Source organism: Rhinopithecus roxellana, chromosome 19, assembly GCF_007565055.1.
Source record: "Rhinopithecus roxellana isolate Shanxi Qingling chromosome 19, ASM756505v1, whole genome shotgun sequence".
NCBI lineage: Eukaryota > Metazoa > Chordata > Mammalia > Primates > Cercopithecidae > Rhinopithecus > Rhinopithecus roxellana.
In genome coordinates, this window is record NC_044567.1 from 40945637 (window position 1) to 40969632 (window position 23996).

Sequence of the window (23996 nt, forward strand, 5' to 3'; positions counted from 1 at the left end):
CGGACGCGTGCGAGAGGGCGGCCAGGGCAAAGCGCTGGGGCCAGGAGGGCACCCGCCGGGCTGCTCCCTACGGGAGTTGGGGCAGAAGCCGCCGCGCCCGCGCGCGGGTAATTTCTCCCCAGGCGCGTTCCAGCCCGTGGCGCTGCTGGCGCAGACCCCGTGTGGGGACCAGCAAGGCCAACCCCTCCCGCGACCTGTGGTCAGCAGAGCACGCGAGGGGCCGCGAGGCGCGTGGGTTTGGGGGCGCCGTGGCAGGCGAGCGGGGCGGGCAGAGCGGGAACCCGCACACGCTCCGCGCGGAGCCGAGGACAGGCGCGTGCGGGCCGCGGGGTCCCTCTGGCGCCAGGAAGCGGCGGCCGAAGGACACACGAGCTCGCAGCCCAAGCTCAGGGAGGCTTAAAGGCTGAGACGCTGAACGCAGACGGCGGGAGCTCGGGGGCTGAGGGGTGGGAAGAGGCCGCTGTTTCTCAAAAAAGTCTCCATCGAGCCGGCCTCTGCTCCCGCCCGCCGGGCGGACCCCGGATCCCTGCACCCGGGGCTGCCCGTGGGTCTATAAGGGCGAGGGACCCCCTCCCGACACCCAGCCCCCGGCTGCGCGCAGGGAAAGGCTGCGCAGGAAAGGAACGCAGGGACCAGGGAAGGCGGGGGCGGCGGGGAGGGGTCGGTCAGGTGGCCCCCGGCTCTAGCCCGGCCCGGCAGTCTCGGAGCCTCAGTTTCCTTCTGTGTACCACGGGGGCGTGGACGGAGGTATTTCCGAGGCTTTGAGCGCACTGATCGCCGCGGGGCGGGGCGGCGCCGCCAGCCCTGGTCCGGAGCCCCCAGCCTGGCGCGGGAACCCGGACGGGGATCTCGGGAGCAGAGTCCCGCGGTCCAGAAGAAGGCGCGAGCGCGCGGGTGCCGGGTGGGGTGTCTGAGCGAGCGCGGAGCTTCTCAGGTGGACGCCCCCAGCCACCTCTGGGACCCTTCCTGCTGGCCTTCGGGCCCGAGAAGTGGGCGCGGCTGGACGGAAGGGAAACAGCCCCCCACGCACAGGTGGACACCCGGGGATACCGGGCGAGCGCGGCGCCTGGCAAGGGGAAGCTGCTGGGGACGCGGGCGGCTGCTCCCGCGGGGCCGCCCTCCGAAGCGACGCTGGCTCCGCGCCTTCCCGAGGCCGCAACGAACGTCCAGCCCCGGCGACGCCGCCTGCCCGCGATCGGCCGGCGCCGCGGACAGGAAAGGCTCGATCCGCTAGGGCGGCCTCCGAGAAGTCCCCAGCGCGCCGCCCGCAGAGTGGGGGCTGAGAGACCCTGGGGACGGGGCCGGGCCCACAGAGCCCAGGAGCTGGGGGAGGGGAGGCGCCGGGGGCCCCGAGCTGTGGGAAGTCCCCGGACCCAGGCTGCCCGGCGGCTTCTCAACAGCACACGGACATCTAAGAAGCGCGGAGCGGCCCGGTGCCCCGCTCTGGACTTAGTGGCGCCGCGAGGCCCCACTCCGGGCCTCTGACCACCGGGCACTCGCGTGTTGATCTGGGTCCTTGGGGACCCAGCCCGGCTCCAAACGCCCCCGGCCCGAGGGTGTTCAGAGCGGCCAGGAGGACCGAACCGAATTCTGTCTCCCCGACCCGCGGTAGTTTCCCGCCCGCCTGGAGCCCCGTCGGAGGTTCGGGGACACCACGCAGGTGGTCCATCCTCGAGTCCGGCCCGGAGCCCGACCTCCTTCCCCCTGAGCTCTCGCAGCCTTCGGGGCAGCAGCGCCGGCCCAGACGGGGGCGGGGAAGGAGGGGGCTGCGGCAGCGCCCAGAGGGGCGAGTGGACGCGAGCGGAGGCAGCCCCGGTGGCGCGCTCGTGAGACCCCCGCCGCGCCGCGGGCCCGGGCCGCAGACAATTAAAGCGGGATTCCTCCCCCGCTGACGTCGGCGGCGCGAGGCCCCTCCCGCGGCGGCATAAAAGGCGCGGGCTCCGCAGCGCAGGCGGCAGTGGGGGCCTGACAGCGCGGCGGTGTGGACCGCGCGGCCGAAGAGCGCGGCGCCCAGAGCGCGGTCCGCTCGCGGAGCCACAGCCCGAGCCGGGTCCCAGTCGGAGCCGAGCCCCAGCCGAGCCGAGCCGGGCCCGGAGCGCCCGGTGCCCGCAGCCATGCTGGCCGGCCGCGCCGCGCGCACCTGTGCGCTGCTCGCCCTCTGCCTCCTGGGCGCCGGGGCCCAGGATTTCGGGCCGACGCGCTTCATCTGCACCTCGGTGCCTGTGGACGCCGACATGTGCGCCGCGTCCGTGGCCGCCGGCGGCGCCGAGGAGCTCCGGAGCAGCGTGCTGCAGCTCCGCGAGACCGTGCTGCAGCAGAAGGAGACCATCCTGAGCCAGAAGGAGACCATCCGCGAGCTGACCGCCAAGCTGGGCCGCTGCGAGAGCCAGAGCACGCTGGACCCCGGAGCCGGCGAGGCCCGGGCGGGCGGCGGCCGCAAGCAGCCCGGCTCGGGCAAGAACACCATGGGCGACCTGTCCCGGACACCGGCCGCCGAGACGCTCAGCCAACTCGGGCAAACTTTGCAATCGCTCAAAACCCGCCTGGAGAACCTCGAGGTCCGCGCGCGCCCTCCGGCTCCGGTTCCCCCTCCGGCTCGCTCGCCCCTCTGCCCTCCCCTACCTCGTTCCCTACCCGGCCAGGCATCCCCCACCCCCGCCTCAGTCGCGTGCGGGTGCCCGGCCGGTGCCTCCCCGCGCCTGCGAGGCCCCGCGGCGGCCACTCGCCCCAGCTCCCCGCCAGGCCGCCCCCGCAGTCGCCCCGAGGGGACCGCGCCGCGGGCCTTCCAGCACGGTCCCCGCGCCTCGCCTAATGGTGTGGTTTCCCCCGCCCTTGCACCCCGCAGCAGTACAGCCGCCTCAATTCCTCCAGCCAGACCAACAGCCTCAAGGATCTGCTGCAGAGCAAGATCGATGAGCTGGAGAGGCAGGTGCTGTCCCGGGTGAACACCCTGGAGGAGGGCAAGGGGGGCCCCAGGAACGACACCGAGGAGAGGGCCAAGATCGAGGCCGCCCTGACCTCCCTGCACCAGAGAATCAGCGAGCTCGAAAAAGGTACTGGGGCCAGGGGGAGCCGTGCTGCCTGCCCCCGCCTGCTTGCCTGACCCTGCCTCTGTCCTGATCCCTAACAGCCCAGCTCTGCACTGTGCAAGCCCCAAGCCGCCTCCCTAACCCCGACCCCTGCAGCTCTTTCTCACCCACCGCACCCCTTCCCAGGTTCTGGGCTTCTAGTCGGTGTTTCTAGCAGGACTGGGTACCCTGGGCTGGGGCCGTCTCTAGGAAAAGGGAGCAGAGGAAGGGATTGCATAGTGCCCCCTCCCCCATCCAGACACACTCACACACTCGCTGGATTTTTCAAGTCTGATTTGTTTAATCCTCAGTAACTTTGCACAGTGGCTGTTGCTGGCCCAAACCCTCCCTGCTTAAGAAAGCCTCTCTCTCACTGGTCCACAGCCTCAGCGGACAGCAGGGTGCAGGCTGGGGCTGGGTGCTCTGGGTTCCCCGGCGCTGAGGCTAAGCAGGTTTCTTCCCAGCTACCATGCCTCTGGTGTCCTCTCAGGGTCTCCAGCTCCTCCCCACTTCTGCCCTGAACCCTTACCCTGAGGTTTTCTCTTCTGAGTGACCCAAGCCCTGGCATCTTTCAAACCCCTGAGGTTTCTCAGTCACCAACTCAGGCCAGTCGGCCTGTCACCGTCACCCGGGGCTCCTCAAACAAGGTTGTAAAAGGGGGGGTGCCCGGTGCGGAGCAGGGCCATGTGACCCTGCTCAGACCGCAAAATGTGCCGGACAGATTTAAACAGTGCCATCTTAAGGCCTGTTATGTAACTGAAAAACAGATCGGAAGAAGGAAGGACCTCAGGAGGGAGGGAGAGGGAAGGAGGGAGATTGGGGAATGAAAAACACGCCGGAGAAAGGCCAGGGGCTGGGTCCCTCCCTGGGTCCCTCCCTGGGTCCCTCCCCATCCCCCATTGCAGGCCTCAGTGGGTGGGGGGAGCGGCAGAGGTGCTGCACTGAGGGGGCCTGCCCTGCTCTGCTCCCTGCCAGTTGGTTTAGAGGAGGGGGTGGTTGCTGGCCGGGCAGGATGCCTTCTAGAAATAATTTTTGGCCTGGGGAACTGGTTTCTTTTCGGGCTTCCTGGGAGGACCACGGCTGCTCACCCAGGGGTTGGCCAGGGGGTGTACATTCCTGGGCTCTGGGCCTGGTACTGGTGCCCATTGCTGGCCAGGAATGTTTTGCCTGGAGTCAGTCACACCATACCCAGGGTGCCACAGTATATGGATGGGCTGTGGGGGCTGGCGCTCACTGGAGAAGTGGCCGGCAGGGAAGGGGTAATGTGGGCCTTGTGAAAGGGGAGGCCACCAGGCCTGGCACCTGAGCTATGAGGATGCTCGCTCACCTGAGCGTGTGGCGGCATCCCAGAGCAGTCACGTTGGGGAGCCCTGGCTCCCGGAGTGCTCCCAGCTCCTTGCTGCCCTGACCTCTCAACAGGGCTCCAGGCACAGTCCCTGGAAGGGCCTTGGAGGTTGGGAGCTGCCCAGCCTCACACCCAAGAGGCATTGGTGGATCAGATGCACGTCTGGCCTGGAGGGAAGTGTGTGGGCATCAGGGCCTGGCTGCTGGGTGGGGAGGCAGGAGCAGAGCCCGGATCGAGCGAGGAGGGGCTCTGCGCCCCACCCCGTCCTGGAATCAGGTCGGTTACTCTCAGGGTAGTTAGCCTCGTTCCTCCTCTGCAGCCACCCCTGCTCCTTGGGTTGACTGGGTATGCCCTCACTTGGCGGCTGTCCCCATTCCCTTCTCACGCCCACCACGCAGCCCAGTGTAGATGCGGCAGCCCACCAGGCACTGCACCCCACCCCCACCTCCGCAGGGATGCCAGCATGTGGGAGTGACAGCCGGCCAGACCCAGAGTACAGAGAGCTTGGGTCAGCTCTTTACGGACGGCCCTGTGCCTTGGGGCAAAGTACTTGACCTGGGAAGCCACCCGCTCTGCGTCTCCAGAATGGAGACCGGAGCCTGCCGTGGCCGCATCACAGAGCTTGGTGGGGACCGAACTCAACTCAGACACCGATAAGCACTTCATGCAGGTGCAGATGTCAGGACTGTGTCCTCCGCAGGTCAAAAAGACAACCGCCCTGGAGACAAGTTCCAGCTCACGTTCCCGCTGCGGACCAACTATATGTATGCCAAGGTGAAGAAGAGCCTGCCAGAGATGTACGCCTTCACTGTCTGCATGTGGCTCAAGTCCAGCGCCGCGCCAGGGGTGGGCACGCCCTTCTCCTATGCTGTGCCCGGCCAGGCCAACGAGCTGGTCCTCATTGAGTGGGGCAACAACCCCATGGAGATCCTCATCAATGACAAGGTAGAGCACCACCGGGCTCACAGGACGGCAGGGCGAGGCCCCAGAGCCCCAGCTCATGTTGCATGCTAGGACAGGGCTATGGTGGCCTCAGATGTTGATGGGACCCCAAGGAAAGTGTTTGCCAGCTGGGACTGAGGGAGGGGGAGGGTGAAGACCAGGAGAAGCGGAAGGAGCACCCTCACCTGTACTGGGAGATCAGGGAGAGCTGGACCTTCCCAGTTGCCTCCTGGGGTGGGTATGGGAGAAGGCAGAGAATGAGCCATGGGGCCTGGCCCTGCCTGATGATGTGGTCTGGACTCCTTCTTCACCAGCTGCCCTTGGAACTGGCGTTGCCACTTCATAGCAGGGGCCCAGGGATGCTCTAGGCTGATGAGGGGCCTTAGAGATTTTTCTTGAGTCCAAGTCTATCCCACTCAGCCCCCTAACTCTTGGGAGGAGGACAGGTCTGTGTGACCCCTTGGAAGAGGACAGCACGGGCAGCCTTTCCCTCTAGTGAACCTTCTCCATCCTCCCCTGTTAGCTATGAAATTAGCTGCCAGCTTTCAAACTGCCTCGACTGCAGGCCAGCAGTGGTAGTCAGTGGCTAAAACCAGGGCTGGGAAGTGGATTCCACATCCTTGTTCCTGTTGCTCTTCCCCACAAAGGGCTGTGCCATTCTGGGCCCCTTTTCCCCAAGCAAAAAGGGTGTGAAGTTTCTTTCCTCACTGCTGGACTGTCATCCTTCCCACCTGGAATGGCAGCAGGAGAGTGAAATTCCAGGTCGGAGGCTGGTCTGAGCTTTAAAAGGCATCGTACTCCATGACATCTCTCAGATCCTCGGCAAAGGCTTGCCATGTTGTAGAGCGAGAGGGTGTAACAGCTAGAGATGGGACGTTGGAAGAGACAGGAGAGGCCAGCAAGCAGGCTGCACAGGTGTCTCACGGAGGCCTGAGAGGCAGCAGTGAACTCAGACACGAGGGACGGCTCTCCATCCAAGGGCTTGTTGTGTAGACTAGCAAAGAGGGAGGAGGGTGAGTAGGAGTGAAGACTGTGCACCCACATGGCCCTTGGGGGTTCCCTTGATAAAGCATTACATTTCCTGTGTGATTCTGTACCCCACTCCCAGGCGGGGCTGACAGAGGCTGAAGTCTGGGGCAGTAGGTGCTGTGAGAATTCAGTAATAGTTCTTGATATTTACTTTGCAAGTAGAGATAGGAACAACTGAGGCAGTGAAGATTACGGATTCTGGGCTGTACCCCTGTACCCACCAGCCGGCATCTGTCATTCTCCTTCCCAGGTGGCCAAGCTGCCTTTTGTCATCAACGATGGCAAGTGGCACCACATCTGCATCACCTGGACCACCCGGGACGGGGTCTGGGAGGCCTACCAGGATGGCACGCAGGGTGGCAGTGGCGAGAACTTGGCACCCTATCACCCCATCAAGCCCCAGGGCGTGCTGGTGCTGGGCCAGGAGCAGGTACTGTGCTGGATGTGGTGGGGAAGGGGAGAGAGCTCCTGAACCAGAGGCTGGGAAGGGGAAGAGGAGCAAGGAGGGAGGGAGGTGGCCGGAGAAGTGGTTCCCCTGAGAAGCAGGCCGGGGAGCAGGCCAGGCACGGCCTGTGCCCTGGGTAGACTTGCGCTTGAACTTCCTGCGGGAGTGAGGTTTGGTTTCAACGCTCTCAGAGCTGCAGCAACACTTTCTTTGGCATAGGAAGGCCAATTCTGCTTTTAGTGATGAATAATTTAGTTCCCGTGAAGTGGTTTGTCTCCCGTTGGGCATCTGGGAGGGAGACGAAGGGATGGAGAATCTGGGATGTCTTTCCCTGTTGGGCAGCTTTAGATGGCATGGAGTGATGTCTGGGCAGGGGCCCCCTGGGCAGGGGCCCCCAGGCCCTGCTGCTATAGTGGTCCATGGCTTCGGGACCAGCTGCAGGAAGGGCAAAGTCCGTCCCCCCAGGAGAAGCTCCAGAGCAGAGGTGGTCGGTGCCATCCCTTTTCTTGGGTCCTCTCAGGGGAGGGACGGATGTAGGGCTGGAGAGTTAAGGACAGGGAGATGAAACGGCACCCAGGAGTGGCCGTGAGAGTCCATGATGGGGCAGGCACAGAGGCGCTCAGACCCCTGGCCTCGGGATGGGCCCTCAGATCACCTGGCGACCTCTCCACCCTCATCCTCTGTTTTTCTCCAAAGGACACTCTGGGTGGTGGATTTGATGCCACCCAGGCATTTGTGGGTGAGCTGGCCCACTTCAACATCTGGGACCGCAAGCTGACCCCCGGGGAGGTCTACAACCTGGCCACCTGCAGCACCAAGGCACTGTCCGGCAATGTCATCGCCTGGGCCGAGTCCCACATTGAGATCTACGGTGGAGCCACCAAGTGGACCTTCGAGGCCTGTCGCCAGATCAACTGAGCGCGGCAGGCCAGGCTGAGCCCGCCCGCCCTCACCCCCTGCTTGTGCGGCGATGATCTGTTTCGTGCGTCTCTTCTCTCCCTTTTCCCTAGGAATGAACCGAGGCCGTCGCCCCTGCACATGCACACGCACACAGCCTGGTTTTGTCCTCATGCACACGAAGCAGCCCCTGCTCCCATCTGTCCCTGAGGAAGCCCCACTTCTCTGTAGGAGCCTGGACTCTCTCAGGCGGGCCCTGTTCACAGCTAAAGTGGGCGCTGCGACGTTTTGAACAAGGCAGAAGTAGGTGAGAGCATCTGTGTGTGCGTGTCTACATGTGTGTGTCTACATGTGTGCGTGCGCGTGGCTGGGGGAGGCCTTTTCTTAGAGGACGTACTTCATTTCCTTCTTTCTTTTGTCTTTGGAAAAATCTCGTGATGAAAACTCGTATTTGCCAACTTTGTTAGCTGCGTGCGTGCCTTGGGGTTGCTGCCACCTCAGTACACGCATTTGTCTTTGTTTGCAAACCTTTTTCAGAGCGACATATCTTTATATTGATGTAATAAATGCCTTTTAGTGGGTTGTCAAAGGCCAGGGGCGGGGTCTCTCTACAGAGAACTTTTACTTTGTAATAGAAGTGAATTGTCTCTGAAGGGTGAAGGCGGGCTGTCCTGGGATGTACCCTGTGCTCTCCCGTGGAGGAGAGCGGATGGCTGAGGACACTGGCCCTTACCCCAGAGCCAGCCAGCATCCATCCCTGCTGTTTGCATCTGAGAGCAGCACAGGGCCTGGGAGGCTGGCCTGAGTGCCCAGCTCAGCCTGCTCTGCCCCAGGAAGGCCTTGCCCTCGGCCTTCCCACCTGCTCAGATCCTGCAAGGCTGGGGTCTGCCCCTTCCTTCTCACCTCTGGAGCTGTGCTACTTCAGCCCGGACAGCCCTGAGAGAGGAGCGTCCCACCCACAGCCCAGGAAGCCAGGCCCCAGGGCCCCTCTCCTTTGGCCTCTGGCAGTGCAGACCAAAGGAGACCTTTTAAGGAAAGAAGCCGTGTTTTGCTGAAGACCTGGCCTCATGGGGCCACTGGGACTTCAACCCAGCCCGTTGGTGGGAAGGTCCTCTTCGAGGACCTTTGACAGCCATAGCCCTCCCAGCACACCAGGCGCCAGGTGAGCTGGTTCAGACCCCTCCAAGGGTACTCCGGAGACCTCACACGTGGAGCCAGGCCTGGCCAGGGTGCGGGCCTGAAACCCACTCCTCCATCTCACGGGGCTCACAGCCTACAGCAGCCTGCAAGCTGCCACTGGCCGGTGACACTGACACCTGAGCAGTGTCCAGAACTTTGCCTTTTTTGTTCCCCGTGAAAAGCAACATGGACATTTCCTTCTAGTCCTTCCAAGGAGGGGAGAGAAGTGTGTGTGTGTGTGTGTGTGTGTGTGTTGTGTGTGTGTGTGTGTGTTGTATGTGTGTGTGTGTTGTGTGTGTGTGTGCACTGAGTGAGAAAGAGAGCAGGCTCGGGAGACCCTGCCCAGGGTAGGGGGAGCTTCCTGCTTTGCACCATTTGGTGGTCGCACGCCCCGAGGGCACCCCGACTCTGTCTCCAGGAGTCTCATCAGCAAGCGGCTGACAAGTCTTTCTAGAAATTCTACTGCACTGCCTGGCTCAGCTGCAGCTGCAGACATTTCTGCAGGAGGAGCAGGTGTTTCTGTCTTCTGTTCCTTCTAGGGCCACCTGTCCCCTTAAACACAGGTCCACGTTGTGTCAAGAACCTAGTGCATCTGTGTGTGTCTGTCAGTGTCTCTGTGTCAGTGTTCTCGTGGGTGTCTGCACGGTACCCGGCCGCCGTTCTGCAATGCATCACTCCTGCGGAGGGGGTGCAGATCAGGCGCCGCGCTGCGCGTTGTTGTTCAACAGTAGCTTTTTCTTAGATAATCGTGCTTCATCAGCGCCTGTCGGGTTGTGGCATCCTTGGATCTGCAGGGATCTTCTTTGTTTGCATGTTCCTCGGGGTGGCGTGTTCCTTGCTCCCTGGGTCCGACGTGTGTTCCCGCACCTGCATGGACTGCCCTGGTTCTGTGTTGTGTGCCGAGTGCCGCCCAGTGTTCTGTGACCACCCGTGTATCTACTGAAAATGGCTGGGTAAGCAAGCCAAGGGTGTTGGAGGAGGTCAAGAGAGAGCTCAGTTTCCCTCTCCCCCTCCCCAAACACATCAAGAAGCATTTTTAACGTGTAGGTTGAGAACAAGCCTGAAGGATTCCCATAGCTGGGAGCCAGCGAGAGAGCTTGGAGTCGCCTCTCTAGACCAGATCTAGCCCCACCCTCACTCCAGCCATCTCGGAGCCCTTGTGCAGGCAACACCCAGTGCGGGCTGTGCGGGGTGCTCCCCTGCCAGCACCTCCCACCAGCCCCACCCCTGCCGATCTACCGGACCGCAGACCACCTTCTGCCCCCATGGGCCAGGTGGGAGCTGTCCGTTCAGGACCACGAGCCATCCTCTGCCCTGACTAGTGAGGGGCAGAGCACACCCCAGTGCTTACGCCTCCACCCCTGCAGCCTCCTGGCCCGCTCACCTTCCTCGCCCCTCCTCTGACCCACCCATGGTGCCAGGGCCGAAGCTGACCTTTAGCTCCCTCCCGCCCCTTGCTAGGGTCTGAGCCAAGCCCCTCGACTCCCTCACTGTGTTGACACTTGGCACTTTGCTGGCCCCGAGAAAGGTCGATGACACAGCCGCAAATCTAATCCACGTAGTTCCCATCTACTCCTTAATCTGATTGGTGTTCCCTCTTGCACTGAATAATACATGCCTCTCTCAGGTAAGCCATTTTATAAAACAAGAAGATAAAAAGCACTGTTGAGGCAGTGTTTGCTTTTGCCGAGCTGGTGTCCGACAGCTCCCTGGGTGTCTGGAGTGGGAGAGCTGTTGACAGAAGCTCTCCGGGCCCTCAGGGGCTTAGATCCCACTTGAGTCGTAAGCCTTCTTGCTTTTGATAACACAGTATTATTTCTCTTACTGTAGAAGAAAAAGTTTATTACCAAACGAGTATTTTTATGAAAGAAAAGGACAAACCTATAAATTAACTCAACCTATTTCTCCCTTGAAGATACTTTCAGGCTCCACCAAAACGTAGAACTGAAAGCATGTATTTTGGAAGAAAGAGATACATTTTGTATGCTTTCTTTTCCTTTTGTAGATTCCCAGTTTATTTTCTAAGACTGCAAAGATCACTTTGTCACCAGCCCTGGGACCTGAGACCAAGGGGGTGTCTTGTGGGCAGTGAGGGGGTGAGGAGAGGCTGGCATGAGGTTCAGTCATTCCAGTGAGCTCCAAAGAGGGGCCACCTGTTCTCAAAAGCATGTTGAGGACCAGGAGGTAAAACTGGCCATTTACAGTGAACCTGTGTCTTGGAGCTGACTTACTAAGTGGAATGAGTCGAGGATTTGAATATCAGTTCCAACCTTGATCGAAGAAGCTTGGGTTACATGTGGTTCACATTAAGAGAATAGAATCCTTTGGAATCTTATGGCAACCAAATGTGGCTTGACGAAGTCATGGTTTCATCTCTTAAACACAGTGTGTAAATTTGTTCAACTAACGATGGGAAATGTATTACTACTGTACACAGTGGACTTAAGCGCAATTTGTTGAAAGGGAACAAGTCATTGAAGAGAAAAAAAAAAAAAAAGCCCAATACTTAGAGTCCCAATTTTGTGTTATTTGCCAAAAAAAGGAAAAAAAAAAAAAAAAGCAAACCCCCTAGAGTTGATATTGTTACAATGTATATACTGTATAATATGAAAGAGAATCGATGTATCTTACTTTTTCATTATTTGCTAACCAAAGCTGTACATTTTTCATATGATCTGCAGCCTTTTGGGTATCAAATGGGTCAAAACCGTGGGACCTGCCACCTCCCATCAGCAATTCTGGAAATGCACTATTTCTACTGGTATTCTTGCTTTTTTTTTTTTTTTTTTTTTTCATTTTCTTGCTGAAATGACATGAATTGTTGAGTTTATTTTTACACAGTAAAGAGTGGAGAAAGACAGTGGTCTCCTTAGAACGTCTCTTCTTTTCCGAGGTTTGCCAATGCCACCTCCCCCTGCAGCCACCCCTCTTCCCCAGCCAGGTGCAGGTGACCCTCACCCGCAGGGGGTGTGTGCCTCGCTGGTGCATTGCCCTGTGCCCTTTAACAACCCCACACCATCTGGTGATGCTGGATGTTGCATGGAGGGGTGTCCATTTCACAGGGGCAGCTGACACAGAGGCAGAGAGTGGCTCAGTGATTCCCCAACTCAGTGAGGCTGCTCGGCCTGGAATACAGGGTCACTCCCCATTCCCTGTCCTCTCCTGGGTGGACTCGAGGTCCATAGCAGGGTCCGGGTTCGAGGTGGCCCGGGCTTGTGCTGAGGCAACTCTGGCAGTTCTCTGCCCCAGCCTGCTAGGGGGTCCTTAGCCACGTCTGGTTGTCTTCCTGCTTCGAGAGTCCCAGGCCCCTTCCCTGCACTTGTGTGAGAGTGTCTGAGAGTGTCCCTACAAAGGGATAGATGGCCTTGGGAACACTGGGCCTCGGGCTGAGCTTACCTCCCTGTCCCCCTTGTGGACCTGGCTTGACTCTGGATGTGTTTAGAGCTTGCGAGCTGTTCCCTCCAAGGGACAGAGTGATCAGGACCCAAGTGCCCTGGGGTGAGTGATTCTAACACACAACCTGAAGTCAGGGGACATGGAGCCAAAATCACCTGCCCAGTGGTTTGGTTGGTGCCCCCCACCTCACACACACACACACAGATGCACACACATACACGCACACACTGGGTTGGCGGAAGGGACTGGTCACTCTGGCTTCCTGTTGGCATCGCCTGGGGATTCCCTGCCCAGTGCTCTGGTGTTCCCTGGCAAGGAGTCAGGAGTGGGGGTTTGGTGGGTGTGAGCGAGCCAGCTGTCACCTGTGGAGGGAGAAGGTTTGGCCTCAGCAAAGCAGGCAGGGAAGCCCCTGTATCCCTGCAGGAAGAGCCTTGGTCAGGAGACAGAGGCCCTACCAGGCAGGAGGCCCCTGGCCTGTGTTCCCAGAGCCATTCTCACTGGGTGGTGTTCACCCCAGGGTGCACGCTCATGGTCGGGCCCAGGATTATGCCGATTCCAGCGGCTCCAATGTACACACCACCTCATACCTCCCACTCAAGAAAGTGCAGAGTTATGTCTGTGATAACGTCACACATACATTTCTAATTTCTATGTGAGAGTGCATTCAAACACTTAGGTTCTTTAACTATCATTAGATGCGAAGTACTTTCTGCACTTCTCACACCTGATTTTGGCTCATCCATGAATGCCTTCAGGGGGCCGTGGAGCTAAGAACAGCTGCTTGGAAGGAAGCCACGGGCCTTGTAGCTCGGTGGAGTGAGGTGGGAGTCTGGGCAGTGGGACATGGGCGCAAGAGGTCAAAGCCAGAGAGTGTCTTGGAAGTCACTAACTTCAGCAGCCTCTCGGGTGCCTGAAACTGTCCTTGGCTTGCACACTTCTCGTGATGTGGAGCTCATTACCCCGGAGAGGCATTCTGTCCTATTTTCAGATGGCTCTGACTATTGACAAGTTTTCTTTTGCGCTCCTGTCTCTTCTTTTTCTGACATTTCGTGCTTGGTTCCTTGCATTGAGCTACAGCTCCTGCCCATCTGTCCTGACACAGGAAGACGGGGCTCCCTGAGTCTCCACCAGTTCTGCCCCCACGCAGCAGCCTCCTCAAAGTGCACTGGGCCAGGGGCAGTACCTGCATGGCAGGTACTTCTGTCTCTGTCCCTGTGGAGAGGGAGATGGTACGTCCAAGACCTGTAAGAGGTCAGGGCCTTGAGGGTCTGGGCTTTGAAGAACCTTGAGGGTTGTCTAGTCCAGCTCCCCCACTGTTCAGATGAGAGGACTGAGGCCCAGAGGGGCTGTGTGGCTCGTTCAGAGTTGCACAGCTTAACATCCAGGAATCAGAATCCAGGATTCCTGATGCCCAGCTCAGTGCCTTCACCTGCCTGGCTAAACAGCAGGGTCCTGACCTGTACTGTGGGGCTGGTAGTACTCTCTCTCAGGGCTGTAAAGATGAGATGAGGAGCTGTATGCATAAGGCCTGGTACGAGCAGGTACAATTGGGGGCAGACCCCCTGCTTTGTGCCATACCAGGATACCCTCCTCCAGCTTTGTCTCCTGAAGGCCGGACACCTCCCCTCACTGCCCACAGGCCCTTCCCCATACATCAGTCCCTCCTGGGGCTGGGAAATGTTGCCTTCAGGTTGGACCATGGGGCACCCCAGCTGCAGCCCCCGGACTCCAGTGCCCCCCATGTCACCCATACCAGGAAGCTCAGGATGTCTGGGGGTCCCCTTCTTGGCTCCTGAAGGCTGCATCCCCCACCCCCATGTGGGACTGCAGGGCACCTGTCCTCAGATCTCTCCCCACCCACTGAGCTGCTCCAGGACTTGTCAAATCCCCCACCCAAGCCCCCTAAGCAGCAGCAGGGGAAGCTGGACCAAGCCCTGGAAGGTCTGGGGATGTGGCTTGAAGTGGCCCCCTGCAAATGCAAGGCCTCTGGAAGCCCCTACATTTATCCTGGGAAAGGGCATCTGGCTCCAGGTCCCGCAGCTGCCCTCTTCCTGTGTTTGGTGCTCCAGGAAGCCAGACGTGTATGCCCTTGAGCCCAGCTATGGGCTCCTGGAGCAGAGGCATCCCAGTTGAGGGAGTCCTGGCCTGCTTTCTCCCTGTGCCCATTCCCTGCGAGGTAGCTGGGGGTGGGCTCATCCCCAGCAGCACCCTTTTGCTGGCACACAAGCTCCTTCAGCTCGAGGAGGTGGCTGCTCACACACCCACACTCACGCACAGCTAAGTCCCTGTGGCCTCGGCTTGCTGAGACGTCTGCCCCACGGCCTGAACGTCCTTCCTCTCCCAGATGCTCAAGGCCTGGCCTGGGTGCTCCCTGGAAATGCCACAGACTCTCACTCTGCACTCACTGGTCACACATTACCCTCGTATTGGATTTTTAAATAAATGTTTCTAACAGTTTAACTCTTAAAACCTGGAAATTGGCTGGGCATAGAAGCACGTGCCTATAATCTCAGCACTTTGGGAAGCCGAGGTTGGAGGATCACTTGAATCCAGGAGTCCAAGACTAACCTGGGCAACATAGTGAGACCCCCATCTCTACAAAAAGTTTTAAAAACTGGGAGTGGTGGCCTGTGCCTGAAGTCCCACCTACTGGGGAGGCTGAAGTGGGAGGATCCCTTGAGCCTGGGAGGTAGAGGCTACAGTGAGCCATGATCTCACCACTGCACTCCAACCTAGGTGACATAGCAAGTCCCTGTGTCCAAAAAAAAAAAAAAGTGCCCCCACATTGGTTTGTTATGGTTTGAACTGTGTCCCCCAGAAATACAGCTCCAAGTCCTAACCATGGTGCCTGTGAATTTTACTGTATTTGGAAACAGGGTCTTTGCAGATGTGCTGTTTTTATAAGAAAAGGAGAGGCCAGGTGTGGTGGCTCACACCTGTAATCCCAGCAGTTTGGGAGGCCAAGGCAGTTAGATCACCTGAGATCAGGAGTTCGAGACCAGCCTGGCCAACATGGTGAAACCCCATCTCTACTAAAAATATAAAAATTAACTGGGTGTGGTGGCACACACCTGTAATCCCAGCTACTTGGGAGGCTGAGGCAGGAGAATTGCCTGAACCCAGGAGGCAGAGGTTGCAGTGAGCCAAGATCGCACCATTGCACTCCATCTTGGGTAACAAGAGTGAAACTCCATCTAAAAAAATTAAAAAAAAAAAATAAAAATAAAAAGAAGAAGAAGAAGAGACACAGAGGAAGACAGACAGCCTGTGATGATGGAGTCAGAGGCTGGAGGGATGCAGCCGCAAGCTGAGGTGTGCTGAAGTGACAGAGTGAGACCCTGTCTCAGAAACAAAAACAAACTTGAAAATCCTTTTGTCTCACAGCTCCTCTAGGAAGGACACTTACATTTCCTGAGACTGACCTGGTCACATGAGGAGTGGGCAGTGGCCTCCCAAGTCTCCATCTTCCCCACCCCACCCCAGCACAGAACAATAGGTTAGGGCCAGGTGCGGTGGCTCACGTCTGTAATCCCAGCACTTTGGGAAGCTGAGGCAGGCGGATCACTTGTGGTCAGCAGTTCGAGACCAGTCTGGCCAACATGGTGAAATCTCATCTCTACTAAAAATATAAAAATTAGCCAGGTGTGGTGGTAGGCGCCTGTAATCCCAGCTACTCCAGAGGCTGAGGCAGGAGAATCACTTGAACCTGAGAGGCAGAGGTTGCAATGAGCCGAGATTGTACCATTGCACTCCAGTCTGGGCAACAGAGCTAGACTCCATCTTAAAAAAAAAAAAAATTAGAACAACAGGGTAGGATCAGATGGTTTATGCGGTCCCTTCAGGCTCTCTCTGGTGCCCAAGGGCTGGCCTCCAACTCATGAGGACCCGTTGCATCCCTCTGTGGAGGCCACCAACCCTCCCTGCGCCAGCCCCCTCCTCCCTGCTGGCCCCGGAACTCAGCCCTGACACACCATTGGTCTGGTGGGCCTAGGGTGTGCCTTCACCAGACTTTTCCTCAATGGTGACTTCCCCACTGGAGACTTTGTTGCCCTTCCTCAAACCTCAGGCCAGATTCCTGCCCACTGACCACAGTGGGTTTAAGGTCTGGACTCCAGTAGTGGGCCAAGGTCAGGCTGTCTCCCAGAAGTTTCTCAGCTACCATGTAAATGGGGTTGAGACAGGTGCTTGTGGTGGGGTCTCCACACTGGAGGTCAGTAGCCCCCGCCAGGATCCCCTCAGCATTCTCCCATTAGGGACAGTGGAGGGACTGGCCGAGAGGGCAGGTGCAGGAGAGGAAGTGCCCCGGTCCCAGCCTTGGAGACATGCAGTCATTTGCGCCCATCCAAAGCAACTGCCTGGGCCAGGCGTCCAGTGGCTGGCCAGCAGCAGAAGAGGAGGGGTCTCCGGAGGCCGGCTGCAGCCCAGAGTCCATGAAGGCAAGTTGCAGGGGGCGGGTATGAGTCTGCGTGCTCATGTGCCTATAAGACATTGCCAAAGAAGCCGTCTGTCCCCTGCTTGATTTCTGTGCTTCCCAATTCAGGCCAAGGTGGGGGCCATCTGCTAAAGTGGGCACAGAAAACACATTTTCACTGTGCAGAAAATTGGCTTCCAAGGAGAGGCTGTGCTCAGCACAGAACCAGCCGAGAGCAGTGCAGGCAGACAAAGCGGGGGCTGCTGCAGAACCTGGGGCAGGGCTGCCCCTCCACACACTTCCCTCTGCTCCCAGCTCCCCAGTGGCTGGGCTCCAGCCTGCTGGACCACCCAGCACCTCCGATGCATCAAGCCCCTTCTTGGGGGTCCGTGCATGGGGGCTGCATGTGGGGGCTGCTGCCCCTCTTTCATTCATTTATTTATTTGTGTATTGAGACGGAATCTTACTCTGTTGCCCAGGCTGGAGTGCAGTGGTGTGATCTCGGTTTACTGAAACCTCCACCTCCCAGGTTCAAGCGATTCTCTTGCCTCAGCCTCCTGAGTAGCTGGGATTAGAGATGGGGTTTTGCCATGTTGGTCAGGCTGGTCTCGAACTCTTGACCTCAGGTGATCCACCCACCTCAGCCTTCCAAAGTGCTGGGATTATAGGTGTGGGCCACTGTGCCTGGCCTCCCTCTTTCTTTCAAATGCTCCTCTTCCAATGAGACATAATTCACAAACAATGCAATTCACCTATGGAAAGTGTGTAATTCCATGGCTTTTGGTATAGTACAGTACTAATTTTTAAAAATTGTGGTAAGGGCCAGGCGCGGTGGCTCAAGCCTGTAATCCCAGCACTTTGGGAGGCCGAGGCAGGCGGATCACGAGGTCAGGAGATCAAGACCATCCTGGCTAACACGGTGAAACCCCGTCTCTACTAAAAAATACAAAATAACTAGCCAGGCGAGGTGGCGGGCGCCTGTAGTCCCAGCTACTCTGGAGGCTGAGGCAGGAGAATAGCGTGAACCTGGGAGGCGGAGCTTGCAGTGAGCTGAGATCTGGCCACTGCACTCCAGCCTGGGCGACAGAGCAAGACTCCGTCTCAAAAAAAAAAAAAAAAAAAAAAATTGTGGTAAATATGAATAACACCAAATTTACCATGTTAACCATTTTTAAGTGTACAATTGAGTGGGATTCAGGACATTCACAATGTTGTGCGACCATCACCACCATCTATTTCCAAAACTTTTTCATTACTGCAAACAGAAACTCTGTCCCCGTGAAGCAGTAACTAAGTCCCCGTTCCACCCCAAAGCCCAGCCCCTGGGAACCTCTACTTTACTTTCTCTCCTTACGAGTTTGCCTGCTCTGGGTGCCTCACAGCAGTGGAATCCTACAGTTTGCCCAGGTGCCTGACTTCTTTCACGTGGCATCGTGTTGCCAGGGTCCATCCGTGCTGCAGTGAGCTCAGGTGTTTCTTCTTCTTCTTTTTTTTTTTTTTGAGATGGTGTCTCGCTCTGTCACCCAGGCTGGAGTGCAGTGGCCGGATCTCAGCTCACTGCAAGCTCCGCCTCCCGGGTTTACGCCATTCTCCTGCCTCAGCCTCCCACATAGCTGGGACTACAGGCGCCCGCCACCACGCCCAGCTAATTTTTTGTATTTTTAGTAGAGACGGGGTTTCACCGTGTTAGCCAGGATGATCTCGATCTCCTGACCTCATGATCCGCCCGCCTCAGCCTCCCAAAGTGCTGGGATTACAGGCGTGAGCCACCGCGCCAGTGTTTCATTCCTTCCCACAGCGGAATAAGATTCCTCTGTGTGCACAAACCACGTGTTGTTCGTCCATTCCTCTGCTGAGGGACACCTGGGTCGTATCTAGCTTTTGCTTTTGTGAGTAATGCTGCTAAGAACAGGGGTGCCAGTGTCTGTTGGTGTCCTTGCTTTTGAGTATATACTCAGAAGTGGAATTGCTGGATCATATGAGAATTCTCTGTTTAGCTTTTTGAGGAGCTGCCAAACTGTTTTCCATTCCCAGCACCAGTGTACAGGAGTCCGATTTCTCCGCATGGTCGCCAACATTTGTGATTCTCCGGTTTTAGACAGTAGCCGTCCTAATGGGTGTTAACTGGTTCTTCATTGTGGTATGTTTGTTGTTGTTGTCGTTGTTGTTTCTTTGTTTTGGGGATGGAATCTTACTCTGTCACCCAGGCTGGAGTGCGGTGGTGTGATCCCAGCTCACTGCAGCCTCTACCTCCCGGGTTCAGATTCTCCTGCTTCAGCCTCCTGAGTAGCTGCGATTACAAGCGTCTGCCACCACACCTGGCTAATTTTTGTGTTTTGAGTAGAGACATGTTGGCCAGGCTTGTCTCGAACTCCTGACCTCGTGATCCACCCACTTCGGCCTTCCAGGGTACTGGGATTACAGGTGTGAGCCACCGCACCCAGCTAATTTTTTTGTGTTTTTAGTAGAGACGGGGTTTCACCATGTTGGCCAGGTTGGTCTCGATCTCCTGACCTCGTGATCCACCCACCTTGGCCTCCCAGGGTGCTGGGATGACAGGTGTGAGCCACCGCGCTCAGCCTCTCACTGGGGTCTTGATGTGCATTTCTCCAGTGGTGAGGGATGGTGAGGATTTTTCATGTGCTCGTTGACCATTCGTGTGTCTCCTTGTGAGAAATGTCTGTTCTCATCCTTGGCCTTTTGGATCCGGTTGGTAGTTGATGAATTTGTAGAAGCCCTTTATATAGTCTGAATAGTAATCCCTTATCTGGTAGATAATTTGCGAGTATTTTCTCGCATCCTGTGGGCTGTCTTTTCACTTTATTGATAGTGTCCTTAGATGCACGGAAGGCTTTCACTGGGACGAGGTCTGATCTATATTCCTTTTATTTCCTGTGCTTTTGATGTCGTATCCAGGAAATCATTTGCTTCACTAAATCCTGCTCATCCCTGACCCGCACCCCCTAGTATAAACTAGTCCTCCTGGCCATTCTGTCCTGTCGCACCTGACCTTCCCTTCCAGGTCGAGCCACGCTCTCTGGGTCTGTACAGCCCCGTCTCTCCACTCGGGATATGCACCCGCAGGCAGAGGCCTTGTCTGTTTTGTTCCTCATAGAAATCCCTTCTGGCTTGAACATTCTTGGCTCTGGGTTTTGCTCTTCAGAATTTTTGTTCTCTAAGAATCACAGAATGTTAGTGCAGATGTAGAAAGAAGAAAAAAACAGGAATGCTCTTTGCAATAAGAACGGACTGCTTCACATCCGAGGGAATCAGCATGACTCTCACACCCCAGGGGCGTTTCTGGATCCGAGGGAATCAGCATGACTCTCACACCCCAGGGGTGTTTTTGGATCTTCTGGATCTGAGAGGCGATCTCTACCCTCTCCCTTGCCTTCAGGGGTCCAGGTTGGAAGGAGAAGGTGAAGGGCAGAGAGTGCTGAACTGCTTGGACAAAAAGTGAAAGGAACTGTGGTTTTCTCAGACATCCTGGGAGAGAGGAGGTGAGAGCCCATGGAACCAGAAGCTAGGGAAAGAAAAGAGGTGATGGGGTCAAGAAGGGCAGAGAGAGACAGCTGAGGTCACAGCTGGGGTCACAGGGAGACACCCGGCTGCCAAGAAATGCCCCAGGTTGTCACCTGTAAAGTGCAGTCCCCATTACTCCAAACAACAGCAAATGGTGGCTGCCCAGACAGCCCGTGAGAACGATGCTTCACAGGAATGAAGGAACTAGGTTGTGTCCAGCTTAGACCACCCACTGAGCCCTCTTTGGAAGTTGGAAGTGCACAGGGAGCCAGCAGGGGGAATGGGGATCCTCCCTGACCCTGGGCTTCCATCACACGGGGGTGGGAGCTGCGTTGGGTGGAATATGTCACCCCAAATCCATGCCCACCCAGAACCTGTGACTAGGGCTTTATTTGGAAATAGGGTCTTTGCAACTGTAATCAAGTTAAGATGAGTCAGGCTGGATTGGGTTGGGCCCTACGTCCAGTGATTGGGGCTCTGATGAGAAGAGGGGAGGACACAGCCGCACGCTTGGGAAGGACACCACAGGACGACAGAGGCAGAAGTTGCAGCAATGTCTCTGAACCAAGGGACACTAAGGATTGCCAGCAGCCACCAGAAGCAAAATGGGAGGCATGGAGCAGACTCTCCCTCCAAGCCTCCAGAGGGAACCAGCCCTGCTGACCGCTTGACTGTGGACTTCTGCCTTCCAGAACTGCCAGAGGATGAGTTCTGAGGCACCTAGTTGGTGATATTTGTTTTGGCAGCCCAGGACAGTGGAGTGTCCTTAGGCCGGGGGACTGGGGAGTACTAAGACGGCTGACTGGGCTGGCCGTGGGGTCTGTCTCCAGTTGAGGGCTGATCCTGTTTCAAGAAGGGGCCAGACCCACTTCAGGTGGGGCAGAGGCCAGGGTTGGAGCTCTCCAGGGCTCTGGGGTGTCCAGGCTGCTGGCCCCTCGGCACCTGGCGGTAGAAAGGGGAGGCCTAGAGGCTGTCTGGTCCAAGCCTCGTGTGCATTCTGCACCCACCAGCAGCCAGCTTTGGTCTTGGAGCAGAACCAGCGGCCCACAGTGGTGTCACTGACACCAAAGACCATCTGAGGAGCCATGTGGGAACCATACGGCCTCAGGAAAAATGCACCAGCATGTCACCCAGACTCTCCCTGTTGTGAGAATTCGTGGTAGATGGGCAGAGGGACCAGAAGACCCTAGGGTTCCAGTAGGTGGAAAGGTGGAAAGGAAGGTGGCAGTAAGAGCCACCAAGGGGACAGCGCGGGGATGGAGAGACAGTGGCAAGGCCACAGGGCTGGACTCAGACACATGGGTCCCTGAGGCGGAGGCTCCAGGCAGGGACCCGGTGACCATGAAGGGTCCGAAGGAGGAAACTGCTCAGCCACACAGGAAACCAGTTTGTCAGGAAGAGTGTGGACAAGAAGGGCAGTGGCAGGTGAGTCAGAGGCAGCGGAAGATCAGGTGACACCCAGGTCTTGAAAAAGAGAAGAACCACCTGCCCTGGCATCACTAGTCACTGGCCTGGAGGCAATTTCTTGGCTAAGCTATGTCATTGAACCCCAACACCAGACAAGACCACTGTGTGCCCAAGATGGAGCAAGATACACATGTCGGAGCGCAGGCAGGACATGAGCATCGGCTGGACCTCAAGGATCACCAAACCGCCCCGTCCTGGCTAATTTGAGTGACTGCTGCTGCTTGATCAATTTCAGCTTCAGCTGCACTTTGTTCTTCCTGCCTTCTAGATAAAAGTTACCAAGACACCCAGCTGTGGAGTCAGCCCTGCTGCCTTGAGCCTCTCCCAACTCCTCCTCCCTCCATGTTCTCCCAACACGAGGAGCCTTGTGGGTCCTTCCTAACACCCTCTCACAGCAACCAGTCAACAAACGTGGCTTGATTTCACTGCAGCGCGTTCCTGGGGTCTTTGGTTGGATGGTGATGGACACTTTGGTTTTATTGTGAATGATAATGAAAGCCACTGGGTGGCTGTGAGCAGAGGAGAAGTGGAAGTGATTTTGGAGACACTTTCTGGGGAGTAGCCAGGAGGCTCTGTCTGGGGGTGGAGGTGAAGGCAGCTGGGGAAGATCCTCTGTGGCTCTCGGGGTGGGCCGAGCAGGAGGAGAACATGCAGATGGCCTCTCTGTGCCAGAACTGCTTTCCAGGAGCTTCTGACAGGAGAGGGCAGTTGCAGAGAGCTGGACAGGGCTGTTGCTCCACCAGCTCCAGGCAGCCTGGCGAGGTTGAGCACCCAGCCAAGAAGGGAAGAGGTGCCCACTGCCACTGCCACCCTAAGTCCCTCTGAGCAGAGGAGCCGCCACACTCAAGCTAGCCTTTAAGACAAGAGTTGAAGGGAAAGACAAAATCAACCCGGCTCTGCAGGCACCAAGGAGCCAGGACACGTGGAGGCTGTGCCATCCATTCCTCAGATGTCTGATGTGGGCGGCAGCAGGAAAGGCAGCTTGGAGGGCCAGTGAGGTCATTCCCACGATTCTGGAGAAGGGTCAGGGGACTGTGTGCTCAGCAGGGAGGGCTGAGGGGCCAGACTTGTGGATCACTGACAGCCGGGTCAGAGGGGGTGCTCACCGGGAGGGGTGTCCCCCACCACCCACCCCAGTTCACAATGCTTCTGGCTCCTGCCCAGGAGAACAAGCTAGCCTTCCAGGGGGCCAGCGCGACAGTGGGCATCCTCGTGCTGCCTGCTACGGTGAGACACATGGGATGTGTGTGTAGGCGCCTCTCCTCCTTTGATTACTAGTGCTGGGGGCCCTCCCCAGAGGTCCCCAGGAAGTGCAGAGACAAAGGCTTGGCATCCATCCTTGCTGCCTCTCTCCTCCACCAGACTGCTTCCCCTCCTTCTCCCAGGACCTGGCCGCACCTGGAGGGTGGAGCCCTCCATTGGGCCTGCTTGCTTGAACTTCCCTTCCTCCCCTGCACTAGTAGGCCCCTCAGGCCTCCTGGAGACACTCTCCCCCAATCCCCCACCTCACCTCCTCACTCCTGACCTAGAAGGAGGTCAGAAGAATTTGGTACCATGGAAAGGAACATGGGGCATGGAGCACTTGAGGACACTCCCGGGACCCCCTCTGCAGGGGAAGGTGGAGCTCTGGGGCTAGAGGCTACAACAGCACCAGCCAGCTCAGTGCACATTTGTCTGAGTCCTGAGTCCCCGTGTTGCTGTGAATGTGCTGAAGGGGTGAGGCAGGGATGGGCTGTTAGGGAGGAAAGGGAACTCTTTGTGAGTCACATTTCAGACGCCTCCATTCCCATTCATACGTTAGGGTCTGTGGGGGACTGGGGCACATCACTATATTGTTAGACAAAAAATGTAGTTGCAACATAAATGCATTAAGAAAAAGAGACTCGAAGAAACTATTCTTAAATGTTAATAGTGGTGCTATGTGGCAGTGGGATCGGATTTTTATACAGTACTTTCATGTTTTCCAAATTTTCTACACCAAGCACGTGTTAGTTATATAATTTAAAACTTATTTATTTATTTTTAAACCAAATTCTCCAGCCAACTGTGCGTTTCCCCAGTTGCAGTAACTTTCCTTTCAGTCAGGTTTCTGGGTGAATTCAAAGAACAAGGCGGCCTCCCAAGCCCACATCATGTCACGTTCATATTTTCATTCTTCCTTCGTTGGGCCGGCTCTGCGGAGGCCGAGCGCTGGGGCTGGGGTGAGAATGGTGTCCCTGTACTTAGGGAGTTTCCAGCTAGTGGCCTTCACCCGCTTCTCAACTCATCCCCTTCCCTGTCCAACGAGGTCGGGCT

General features: G+C 57.4%; 1 protein-coding gene across 3 annotated transcripts; it reads left to right on the plus strand.

Annotated features, from left to right (window-relative positions):
- Window positions 1–1940: 1940 nt before the first annotated feature.
- NPTX1 (neuronal pentraxin 1) lies at window positions 1941–9775 on the plus strand. Of its 3 annotated transcripts, XR_004055085.1 has the most exons (6): window positions 1941–2558; window positions 2846–3053; window positions 5114–5358; window positions 6635–6814; window positions 7526–8033; window positions 9648–9775. XR_004055085.1 is itself a non-coding variant. In XM_030923706.1 (5 exons), exons 1-5 carry the CDS (start codon window positions 2115–2117, stop codon window positions 7745–7747), a joined length of 1296 nt encoding a protein of 431 aa, XP_030779566.1. In that variant the 5' UTR covers window positions 1941–2114; the 3' UTR covers window positions 7748–9316. The 3 variants fall into 3 exon arrangements, 2 of the variants coding, with proteins under 2 accessions (XP_030779566.1, XP_010352562.1); XM_030923706.1 differs by lacking the exon at window positions 9648–9775 and having other exon boundaries at window positions 2849–3053; window positions 7526–9316; XM_010354260.2 differs by lacking the exon at window positions 9648–9775 and having other exon boundaries at window positions 7526–8040.
- The last annotated feature ends 14221 nt before the right edge of the window (window positions 9776–23996 follow it).